This window comes from Chamaea fasciata, unplaced genomic scaffold (genome assembly GCF_029207755.1).
Source record: "Chamaea fasciata isolate MVZ Bird 193981 ecotype frontalis unplaced genomic scaffold, bChaFas1.0.hap1 SCAF_3, whole genome shotgun sequence".
Classification (NCBI taxonomy): Eukaryota; Metazoa; Chordata; class Aves; order Passeriformes; family Sylviidae; genus Chamaea; species Chamaea fasciata.
Window position 1 is genome coordinate 107,279,682 of NW_027094088.1, and position 11,839 is coordinate 107,291,520.

General features: G+C 44.1%; 1 protein-coding gene across 1 annotated transcript; it reads right to left on the reverse strand.

Annotated features, from left to right (window-relative positions):
• Window positions 1–8: 8 nt before the first annotated feature.
• Window positions 9–5,955, reverse strand: TP53I3 (tumor protein p53 inducible protein 3). Its single transcript, XM_066180570.1, has 7 exons — window positions 5,742–5,955; window positions 4,717–4,906; window positions 4,419–4,561; window positions 3,477–3,744; window positions 2,042–2,254; window positions 1,098–1,294; window positions 9–347 (listed from the first exon to the last, which is right to left on the reverse strand). The coding sequence occupies exons 3-7, from the start codon at window positions 4,554–4,556 to the stop codon at window positions 141–143; spliced, it is 1,023 nt and encodes a 340-aa protein (XP_066036667.1). The 5' UTR covers window positions 4,557–4,561; window positions 4,717–4,906; window positions 5,742–5,955; the 3' UTR covers window positions 9–140.
• Window positions 5,956–11,839: the final 5,884 nt, after the last annotated feature.

Consider the following 11,839-nt stretch of genomic DNA (forward strand, 5'->3'; position numbering starts at 1 on the left):
ATTGCGACACAAACCCTTTTAATAAACGCTTCCTCCTTATCCTTGCCCCCTCCTCGCCACCCACATGAATCGGTCCCGGTGTGGAGCAGAAGCCGCAGGATGGCCGCAGTGCAGCCCCTGCAGTGACTGTCCCAGAGCAGCTACTGCGGCGGCCCTTTTTTGAAGCAAACGGGAATTTCGATGACGATTTTGCCCGTGTTCTTGTTCTCCTCCATAGCCCTGTGTGCCTCAGCGATGGCGTGCAGGGGGTAAACGCTGTCCACGAGGGGCTGGAGACGCGGGGAAGCCCCTGCGGAAAAATGGGGCAGCACCTCCTCCGTGAAGGCTCTCACCAGCCGCTCCTTGTACTGCGGAGAAAAACACCTGCGAGGTTATTTCCAATCGTTTCACTCACCGAGGTGTCTCAGAGCACGGCGTATAGCATGTGCACAGCCCTCAAGGACATTCTGACATTCTCACAGTGAAATGGAGATAAAAACACCCGGCAGGTCTACATTACAAACAAGAAGAAAGCTTTTAGATTTATTACATCTTAATTGAATGAAATTCTCCAAAGCAAGTAGTGTGAGCTCAGTTCAGAACCATTTGTATCAAACTGATGAAGTTTTTGCAAATATTCTGTCTTAAACCATGCACAGAATCCACCTTAGGGCTCTGCACTGTGGGTCTTTTACTGTCATATCTGAGAATATTCCACATAAAATGAATTTTCTTTGGTAACTGGGCATCCAAATGGCCTTGGTTTCTACTTTGAATTGACCTAACAGAGATTTTTATTTTCCCCTCCTCGGACTTGGTCAAGTTGCCTGATCACTGGAGTTTTATTTCTTCTAGGGTCAAATATCTAAATTATGGTATTCATGAAGCACATTAAGAAGTCCTGGGTGTCATTCCTCTCATTCAGGGAGGAATTTGATAAAAATAGAAAAAAGCCATTATAACTTAATTTTGTGACATTTTCCAAAGTATGTAGTAACAGTTCAAGGTGTGGCTTTTTTTGGCAAGAATGTGTTTAACGCTGGTTTTAAAAGAAAGCTCTCAAAACTATCATAAATTTTAAGGTCAAACTGCGTACACTGCTTATAGCCAGTACTTGCCTCCTTGTCTCGGGACCATAACAGGCTTGTGTGGATGCTGGCTCTTTTGGAAAGCAGCCTTGCCAGCAAATCCCCATGGACTTCACCTCCACTGAGCAGTCCATAAATAATCCACCGGCCATCAGTACTTAGACAGTTGAGATTCTTCTCCCAGTATGAGGCCCCAACACAATCTAAAATAATATCTGCTCCAGAACCTCGAGTAGAAACAGAAGAGATTTCAGCGATGATGTCAAGCTGCATTAAGGGTAGGAGAATTTCAAGCAAGACTAAAACCTTGTTATTCATAGGTACAGGATCAACCCTGCAATTCTTATTTAAATCTTTCTACTGAAACTAGAAATTGGCAAGTGATTTTTAAGGAATTACAGAATCAGGCACAAAAAAGAATCATCAGTTACCCATAAGCAGACTCAGGCATTAACCACCCCAAATTCTTAACAAAAGCTACATTTTTCTAACAGTTCAAGAATTAAGTAGGGTGAGGCACTGGCACAGGCTGCCCAGAGAAGCTGTGGCTGCCCCATCTGTGAAAATGTTCAAGGCCAGGTTGGATGGAGCTCAGAGCAAGCTGGTCTAGTGGAAGGTGTCGCTGCCCATGGCAGGGGCTTGGAATGGGATGATCTCTAGAGACCTTTCCAACGCAGGCCATGCTATGTTTCTGTGATGATTCAAACCAAAATGTGAGGATTTGGTCCCACAGTTCCTTGGGTAGGCAGCAATAAGAAGGCACAATATTTATGCCCCGAAGGAACAGATCTAAAGAGAGCCCATGCAGAAAACAGCACAATTAAACTAAGGAAAGGCCCATTCTGGGATGAACAGGATATCAGGTTGTGCTTACAGGGTCACTACTGTCTGCTCCCTCACCAAGTGACAGCTTAAACTGAGTGTGTGTCCACATGTTGGGAGGTTCATTCGCACTTTCACAGGGAGATTTTTACCTTGGGTGAACTCCAAGACCTTTTCACTGAAGTCTTCATCCTTGTAGTTGAACCCTGCAGCTGCTCCAGCATTTGCTGTTGCTTCCAGTTTCTCCCGAGTTCCGGCTGTCACAATGGGAATAGCCTTTGCCAGTCTCACCAGCTGAATGGCTGCCATGCCAACCCCGCTGGCTCCAGCGTGGATCAACACTCTCTCACCCTCCTGTACTTTTCCTGGAGGAGGGCATAAGGAAAGTGGTCACCCTTTAGGCATCACCTTTGGATTAAAACATGAACAGTCTGGAAGATATCGAAGAGGAGGTTGAAAGAGATGCCCTTGATTGGACTTTGGACAATTAGGCATCTTCATAGCCTTCATAAAAGAGAGAAATCCAGAAGCAGCAGACATTGCAGTGTGCTGACAGGACATCATTTTACTAGGAAGGACTTTTTCTTGGCCGTGTGCAGTTCTGGGCATCTGTGATCAAGATGCTTGAGTGCAGTCACCGCCTTTTTATGCCATCAGTAGAAAACACACTTGGAGGATGTTCATACTGAGAAGTCAGGCACTCAGCAATGGAGAAATACCAGCAATGCTAGGTAACATTAAAGACCACTCCTACCAATCATTTTACCATCTATTGGTTGCATTCATGTGTCACCAATTGCTCCTGAAAGTGAGGCACCAAGTAGCCTCCCACTGATCCGCAGGAAGCAACACTGATTGAAGCAAGTCTGCAGGGAAGTTATGTTTGGAATTTCCGTTCCTTATTGGATCTTTTAGATGCTACTGCTGAAGAGTGTAGAAGAAGGTTACTTCTTGCCTGAGGAAAACCCTGGCAAGTGCTACTGTTTATTACCTTGACGGCAGATTTTTAAAATTAAGAGTGTGGGCTTCTGTCTATTTTTAATCAGCTCAGAGTGGATTTTACCTATAAATAACATCTCTGTTAAACAAGGGGCAAGATGTTGCCTACTGTAGATCTACAAGCAATTAGTGATAAAGTTCTTGATATGGTAATGCATGCAGTGAAGCCAGATCCTTAGAAGTAAGATGTGTTTTCAGGCGTGTGGGAAACATGAGAATAATTTCAGGGTTTAGTCTTAATGGAAGGTGTCCCTGTCCATGGCAGGGGAGTGGAACTAGATGATCTTTAAGATAATTTTCAACCCAAACCATTCAGTGAGAAATACAGATGAAAAGAAATCTAACCATCTTTCCATATCCTTCCTTATAAATATGTAATCAGCAGGGTAGGTTGGCACCGGGGAGAGGTGGTCAAGATTCAAGGATTTGTGTCTGGCATAATGGATTCCAACCCACAAGAACAAAGTGACAGAGAAAAGGTTCTTTGAAGGCAAACAACATTCAAATGGAGGCATCAAGGAGAGGATTTTGTAACAGAAAGGAAAATGAGCCGTTTTGGTGGAATAAATAGGCGGATGCACCTCTCACCTACAAAGTGGAGCAGCTGAAATGCTGTTATCCAGGCTTCAGGGATGGCTGCAGCCTGAATAAAAGTCATGTCTTTGGGAATTGGCATCAGGAGGCCTTCGGGCACTGTCACGAATTGTGCCTGGCCCCCCCCGGAGAGCAGAGCCATCACTGCATCGCCGACCTTCCACCGGCCCGAGCAGCCGGGGCCCAGCCTGGCCACGCTCCCGGCTGCTTCCAGGCCTAAAATATCACTGGCTCCTTTTGGGGGAGGGTACTTCCCTCTCCTCTAAAATAAAATAAAAAAGAGAGAAGGCAAGGAAGGAAAAGCCAAACATCAGTGAATGTAATGACCTACAATATTTCATTCACATGTCTCCAGCCTAAATTCCTATTTGTTTGATCTTGATTTTGCCGTGTGCATATGTGGCAGTAATTTGAGGATCTTCTAACTTCTGGAAAGACTTCTGCTTCCTAAGTATTATTCTTCCTAAGTTTTATTCTTAAAATAAGAATAAATTGAAATACTTGTGAATCCCCTTTGTCCAGGGTTATCCCTGCTGTGGAGATCAGAGCATGGCTTGCAGCTCAAACTAATAATTTGAATGTGAATTTGAATGAATTTTCTCCCACTGGAACTGTGCCGCTGAAATGTTTCCTTTTCATCTCAAATGCCCAGAAAAGGGTCTAAGATCTAGCAAGACCAGAGCTTTGGTTTTATATGTTTTGTTGAAAGGCAGCTGCCTTTCCACTCCAGCCCAGCCCAGCCCAGAACTAACTCGGATAAAAACATTTATCTGCTGAATCAACAAACATCTCTTCTTTCAGCCCAATGAACTCTCCCATCCGCATGTTCACCAGGTTCAAACTCTTTTAGCTCATCAGATCTGTCAAGACTTCACAGAGGGGCTTGAAAAATATGTATTGTTTTTAGGTGCAGAAATCTGCCTAACACACATGTACCTGGAGTAAATCGGCCCTATTCAGAGCACTGGCAGAGACCTTCACAAGAACTTCTCCTTCTCCTGGATCTGGTTTCATCACTGCTTTCATATAGAGATTTTCTGGGCCTCCTGGGCAATCAAAATAGGCTGCAAACATTTTCTCTGAAACAAAACAAAACAAAACAAACACAAAAAAACCAAACTAAAAACCTTTGCATGAATGCAGGTACACTAAACATGCAGTGGAAAAATCTCTTTTTGAGATCTCTAATGAAAGGTAACAAATGGCTTTAAAAATTCTTATTTATTTGTCTTGCCTCAGGAGGTGTTTCCCTTGTGCCTGATTTGCTGTGGTACAGGATCTCTCTGCTCCAGGAGTCTTTCAGGTACCTCCGCAGATGCTCTTCCTGGGATCCTTTTGGCACCAGCAGCTGTTGAGATGGGCTGAGCTGTCAAGCCCCCGACTGCCTTGTAAAATCAAATGTGGAACAGTCTTCTGTCTGCTCCCTGGGAAGGAGATGAGAAGGAGAGACAATCACAAGGGAACAACTGTGTTACTTCCTGAGAGCTGGTACTGCACTGAGTGCAGCACAGGATGGCTGCAGGCCAGAGCCTCTTCAAGTAACCAGCACTGTTTGACAGACCACCCTGCCCTCCGTAAAAATCACTGATTTCTGCACAGGAGAAGCTAAATGCATACCTAATTATTTGTGGTAAGACTGCAAATGCAGTATGATTAACAGCTTGAAACCCCGGGGATGTCAATCCCCACAGGGTGGTGCTCTATGGCTACTTTATGGTGAATAAGCACTTGCAACTATTTGTATTAAATGCAATTTAAAGGCTTTTCTTTCGGAGTCTGGCTGTCTATTCATTGTTTTCAACCATTTAATCCAGTCCCACAAAATTTGCCTGTATCAGCAAAAAAATTCAATGGGAAGCCCACCTGATGCCACCCCGTGACAATTGTTTCTGCTGTCTTCACTGGGTCCAAATTTAGTCAGTTAAAAATTAGATGTGAAAGAAGCTTTTGTCCCTCTTTCATCAGGGTCCATTAACCTGCTTTTTGATAAATTATTCTCTTTGTTGCTAGAAGCAGGCCCACAAAAATGTAAAATTAAAAAAAAAAAAAAAAAACAAACAAAACCCACCACCAAAAACCGCAAAACAAAACCAAAAAGTCAAGAGGATCTGAATATTTACATTGCTCTCAAACGCACAGAAAACCTCAGGAACTGAGGTACAAGTTTCCAACCATTTCGAGCTCTCAGATCTGCCAGGAGTGGCTGAAAACAACAATTTTTAGAAGCTGTGTGTCTCCCGAGCACACTCACGAACTCACCTTTTTCCTGTAGAAAAGGACAGACAATCCGTGCCCCGGAACAAACCCAGCCTGTCCTCGGGAGCAGAGTCCGATCCCGGTTCCTCCTCTCCCAGCTCTGCCCTCGCACTCGGCTACTCCCCTGCAGGTCAAGGGGAGGAACAGGCCGAGGCTGGAGCGACAGATAAAAGGAGTCAGAAATATTAGCACTGCTCACCATTTTTTCTGCTAACGACCTGGATTATTCCCCGGGTTGGCACAGAAATCTGTTTTCCCGCTTGGCCTTGCGGTGGAGATCGGCCGCTGCCCCAGCACGGGGGAAGCTTGGCCCTCTGCCCGTGCCAGTCTGTGTGCGATGGGGTGTGCTCCAGCTGAGCAAGTGCTGGGATTTCAGAATTCTCAGGGTCTCTGACTCGATTTCCTGCCCCGGCACCGAGGGTGTGGGAGCTGTGCCAGCCCTGATGCCATAAAGGCGCTGGGGAAGCTGCCCTGGGCTCTGTTCCCGGGGAACAGCAGCGTTCAGAGCTCGCTGGTTCACGTCCTTAAACCCCAAGTGTTTCTACCTGATGGTTTGGAATCAGAATCAGTGGTGTTCTAAAAGTCTGGTGATATCTCCTTGAGCTTTGCAGAAGGATCTGATCACACCTTTCTCTGTGTCCTAGTCATCAGCTCTCGAGTGTTTGAGCTGGCAGAGAATTAAACTGACACTTCAGACTATTTAAAAATGGCAACTCATATGTGTGAGATATTTCTGTGGATTTTTTCCCTGTAATAATGAGATTTTTGGATTCAGGCTCTTAAACTCCTCTTTGAACAGATTTAGAATCACGTATAGCTAAAAATTCTTTGTTCTCACATGACTTGAGGAGCTAATAATTGATGTGTTTCTGAAGATGAAAAGATCATGAAGCCTGATCTATAGTACACACAGCCTGATTCAGTGCCAGTACTGACATTGTCCCTCCTCCACTGTCCCCAGAGAACTTTGCTATCCACTGCAGTTTAAAATAACTTTCTAATGCAGTAATCGACAATGCAAATTCACATGATAAAAATATATTTTATTATTCAAGGATGTACAAGACAGTCTGAAAATGTGTTAATGTAGCCATTTCCTTTGTCCCTTGGGTCTGCAGCCCCCTGCATAGCTGTAATGCCATTAGAGAACTTACTTTGCTTAGTGAGATTAATAACTATGTTATCTGGAAACAGGCTAAAATACAGCATTAGAAGGATAAGGCAAAGCATCTTAAAGCAAATACTGAAGACATCACTTTCAATTCAGTTAAGAAACTTAGAGGGCAGATGCATAGGGTAGTCCTTTTATGAGCAGCAAGCCCACAAGTGTTCTTCAAAAAACAGAAGGGAGCTCGGCAGCTGAAGTGTTGTAAAGGAGCAGTTTCTTGTTAAAAGTTTCAAACTTCTATACTTTATTTCCTAATGAGCACACTTGAGGTTGATGAAGTCCAGGTTTTCTGTTGATTCATCTAGCTTTCTCTCTAAAATAGTCTGCTATAATAACACAAGGACATAAAAAAAAATCGATGATTATAAAAGTCATATATTGCTGTAATGGAGATACTTTTTTCAAGTTCAAATCCCCCTCACACTGTACTGCACTCACCACAACAATGCTGTTTCTATCTGAAAATTAAAAATACCTATATTTGTGAGGTACTGTCTGCTCCAAAGAATTCACACTGATCAGCACTTTAAATTGTTTTCAGAAATCTCTTGTAACATGCAAAGAAAAGTTTTGTTGGGTTTTTTGTTTCTTTTTTTCCCCCCAAAGAAATCATCCAGGACAGCAAGAGTAAACTCCAAAGAATAACTACAGCAAATCTGTCCCTGAAAAACCTTATCATTAGTCTTTGCTAGGAACAGTGGCTGGTTATGAACAATGTTACTATTTGCAAGAACAAATAATGGGTGAATATTGTTACAGGATTTTGAAAGTGTTGGCATTTTTTGCAATCTTTCAGCTTTACACATTCTGCCTTTCCTCCCATAGCATTAAAAAAAAGCTCACATCAAATATGATACAGCGCCTGAATTTATTACTGAGCGAGCCAGGCAGACTTGGGGCTAAATAACACACTCGCACCTTTTGGGCCTGCTCCAGTTCTGTGTGTAGTCCTGCTGAAAATAATAAGATAGAACTAGTCTGAAGTTAGCTTGTAGGGGAAGGCCTTGCTGTTAGATTTGATCAATCTCATTCCCCAAGGGTCAGCACTGGGGCCAGCTCTGTTTGATGTCTTTATTGATGGTTTGGAAGAGGGGACCGAGTCCACCCTCAGTAGGTTCCCAGACAGCACCAATTTGGGCTGGAGTGTTGATCTGCTGGAGAGTGGGAAGGCTCAGCAGAGGGATCTGGACAGGCTGGATCCATGGGCCAAGGTCAACTGTTTGAGATTCAACAGAGCCAAGTGCTGGGTCCTGCACTTGGGTCACAACAACCCCTGCAGTGCCACAGGCTGGGGGCAGAGTGGCTGGAAAACTGCTCAGTGGGAAAGGAACTGGGGGTGCTGGTGACAGCAGCTGAATGTGAGCCAGCTGTGCCCAGGTGGCCAAGAAGGCCAAAGGCACCTGGGCTGTACCAGCCATGGTGTGGCAGCAGGGCCAGGGCAGTGACTGTCCCCTGTGCTGGGCACTGCTGAGGTCACCTCGAGGGTTGTGTCCAGTTCTGGGGCCCTCAGTTCAGGAAGGACGTTGAGGGGTTGGAGCGTGTCCAGAGAAGGGAACGGAGCTGGGGAAGGGTCTGGAGCACAAGGCTGAGGAGGAGCAGCTGAGGGAGCTGGGGGGGCTCAGCCTGGGGAAAAGGAGGCTCAGGGAGGACCTTCTCTCTCTGTACAGCTGACAGGAAAGTGAAGCCTAGTGGGGGTTGGGCTCTTCTCTCAAAAGTTACAAGTGATAGAACAAGATGAGATGACCTCAAGTTGCATAAGCAGAGGTTCAGATTGGATATTAGGAACAATTTCTTCACCAGAAGGGTTGTGAAACACTGGAACAGGCTGCCCAGGGCAGTGGTGGAGTCACCATCCCTGAAGATGTGAATGTGGCACTGAGGGACATGGTTTAGTGGTGGGCTTGGCAGTGCTGGGTTAATGGCTGGACTTGATGATCTTTAGGTTTTTTCCAGCCTAAATGATTCTGTGGTTCTGTGATTCTGGGCACAGAAAGAGCTGTCATTGTATAGAAGTATGGCCTTCTTTCATGGGCTCTATCAGTGACAGTAACTTGGCAGCTGCAGGTGGTTTCACTGCATTGTTTCTGCAGAATTAGGCAGAAAGTACTTCTGTATTGACTCCTGATATTGAATCTAGATCTGTGTTCCCAACAGGCATCCCAGTTCAGCCTCAGCTTTGGGGTTATAGCATGGGCACAGCACATTCCATTCCAGCAGGTCTCAAGGCCAGAGAATGGACCTATATCCATCTGCTTTACTGTCAGGATCACTGAGGACAAAGCGGTTAAAAAGGACCCCTTCAAAATGCCATTTAAATGTCATCTTTGTTCCAAAAATCAAAGATGTGAAATTAACAATCGCCTTGCAAGTCAGCTGGGCTGTTCCCTGACACTGGGCTCTGAGGCTGAGAGAAGAAGTGGATTTAGTAGAGCGCTGTGCTCCCAGCCATTATTGCTGCTTTGTGCTCTGGGTTCACAAAGTTTCTCCCTCTGCTGTCACTTCCCAGGAAGCTCTTGATCTCTCACATTAAAGGCAAAGGTCAATGCAGAGACTTGTCTTTATACCAATGATAACGGCATTTTCCACATGCTTTTTGTGCTGACAAAAACCCTGAAGTTGATTCATTTTCATTCTGTTCTGTAAAAAGCTAGATGTAAAAATGTTCGTTCCCCTTCCCTTTTATATTGGAAAATATATTTTCCTCTACATGAAATTCAGGAGGGGCTTGAAAAATCTGTGTTGTTTTTAGGTGCATAAGTCTGCTTAACATACACGTACCTGGAGTAAATCAGCCCTGTTAATTTTTGCAGGGGCTCAAGTGTTAGTAATTGCAAAGAAAACAGCAAGTATTTTTTAGAATGATACCCAGTTGCAATAAAATTAAATTTATATCAATTGATGAAATAATGAAGGAATGTTCCTGAGCAAAAGCCTCTGTCTGGTTTCTGGGGGAAATATGGTTAACTAAGGCTGAAGTGCTTGTGCTTTTAGCATTTGATTTACTTTGTAGATGAACCTGGAAACTCTTGGATGAACTTTATGGAGTTTCACAGTGACAGGCTCTGGTTTGCGAGGGATACAAACAGAATCTGAAAGAATGTAGGGCAAGTCAGACTCTGAAAAATAATTATCAACGCCACTGCATTCTTCCCAAGTTACTAATGTAAACAATACCCTCTGATAGGGTGGTGTCAGAATTGGAAAAACGAGACACTGTTAAAAGAGGCATTGTTAATTGTACATATTGGTGACAGAAGCAGGAGAAGTCTTTGTGATTCCATGATAACTCCTCGATAATGTAGATACAAGTAATCACTCAAATGTTTGTGTTTGTAAGTTCATTGAAATTACAGGACATGGTTTTATTAACTCAGCTCCTGTCACATCTTACGAGTTGTTGTGGTTTTACTAAATGCTGATTCGAGATAATGTTGATTCACCTAAATGCTGCTGCCCACCCCTATTGGAACAAATCTCACCTTGAGCAGGAAATGGCTACATGAAGACCTAAACCAATTGCTGAAACAAGCACAAGAAAATGGACAAAGGACCTGGTCCTTGTCCATCACAATGTGGAGAAAATACATCACGTTTTGGAACAAGTCAAGAAAGATGCAGAACACTGGTGGTGGGATACCCTCTTTAGATGATCACAAATTGCTACAGGAATTTGTTTGATTGATATTAACCCTTTTGCTTTTTGTCTTGATAAAGGTATTATATGTTAAAGGTTGTATTATTATGATTAGCCCATTGGCCACCCCTACAAACATCAGATAATCCATGCAATACAAATGCAAAAAACACTCTTGAACTCCATTTGGATATTGGGAAGCTTGAATGACTACAGTCATGGGGTTGTTTAAGTGGGAAAATGGAGGAAAATTAGAGACATCTGGGGAAAAATCTTGAAGCTAAAGTTTTTAGTCACATTCCAACAGAAGCTGTAACATTAGGAAATTTTAGGGTAAAATGCCTTTGCTATTTCCAGGAGGGAATGCGGTTGTCAAGCACAGAATTCATTCCATCATAGTTCCCCATGCAACACCCCCTGCAGCCTGAAGCAGATGCTAAGGAGGGATGAAACAAAAGGTGGAGCTGGACAGAGACTCCATGGCCAGGCTGTGTTGTGATCCCTGCAGGAATGGGAACTCGGTGGTACCTCATAGCTGACAAATTGCACAGAGATGTCCTGTTCCTGAATCAGCAGCTGTGGGGAAATTGCTGTCCTCAGATGAACCCTACTCTTTATACTCTCATTGTAATGATGTCACACACCTCCATCCAAAAATTACCCACCTCCAAAGTGTGACCACCTCTCCTTGAGCACACGCTCTCAGTTTTATTACCTGTATCTTTGAGAACAAAGTGAGGGAATTTTACACCAATCGAGAACAAAAGTATGTTTGACTAGAGTCACTCAAGCTTCACCTAAGTGTAAAGAAATAGTATTACAGTGAGTTAAGAGGGGGACAACTCAGGAAAGGCTTCACCGAACTTCTGGATTCGGTTGATGGGCTGATCCTGGCTTTTCCCCCGTGGGCACACCTGTTGGGTAGGATCCCTACTCAGTGCATGTTGATGATCTCAAACTTTCACTGGTGACCATAGCCTGTGTATCACTTCAAACTTGTTCTTGCTGTCAGTGCACTATCAGTGACAATCTCTGCCCCGACTCTGTGACAGTCTTCTGTCATCAGTGTGTTTGTTAATAAAGTGAGTTATTCCTTAAACTGCTCAGCTCAGCCTGAGTCCTTCAAGACTGCTGGCAGACAATGGCAATGGATAAAAATGACAAAATTAGTAACATAGAGACTAACAGCGTGGGGGATCCAGTAGGGGGTCTGTCTTTCCAGGCTGATATAAGGGATTTGACTCTGACACGCTGCTGTTCCAAGTCCCTGGACAAGTTAATGAACGCACCTTGGGCACA

Bases quoted from the DNA above. Each gene is read 5' to 3' on its own strand.
- TP53I3 (XM_066180570.1), bottom strand. From the start codon at position 4,556: ATGTTTGCAGCCTATTTTGATTGCCCAGGAGGCCCAGAAAATCTCTAT. The intron at 1,295-2,041 runs GTAAAAATCTCC...TTTCTACTCGAG, and splicing joins GGTCTTGGAGTTCACCCAAG to GTTCTGGAGCAGATATTATT. The intron at 348-1,097 runs GCAAGTACTGGC...TTTTCTCCGCAG, and splicing joins TATGGTCCCGAGACAAGGAG to TACAAGGAGCGGCTGGTGAG.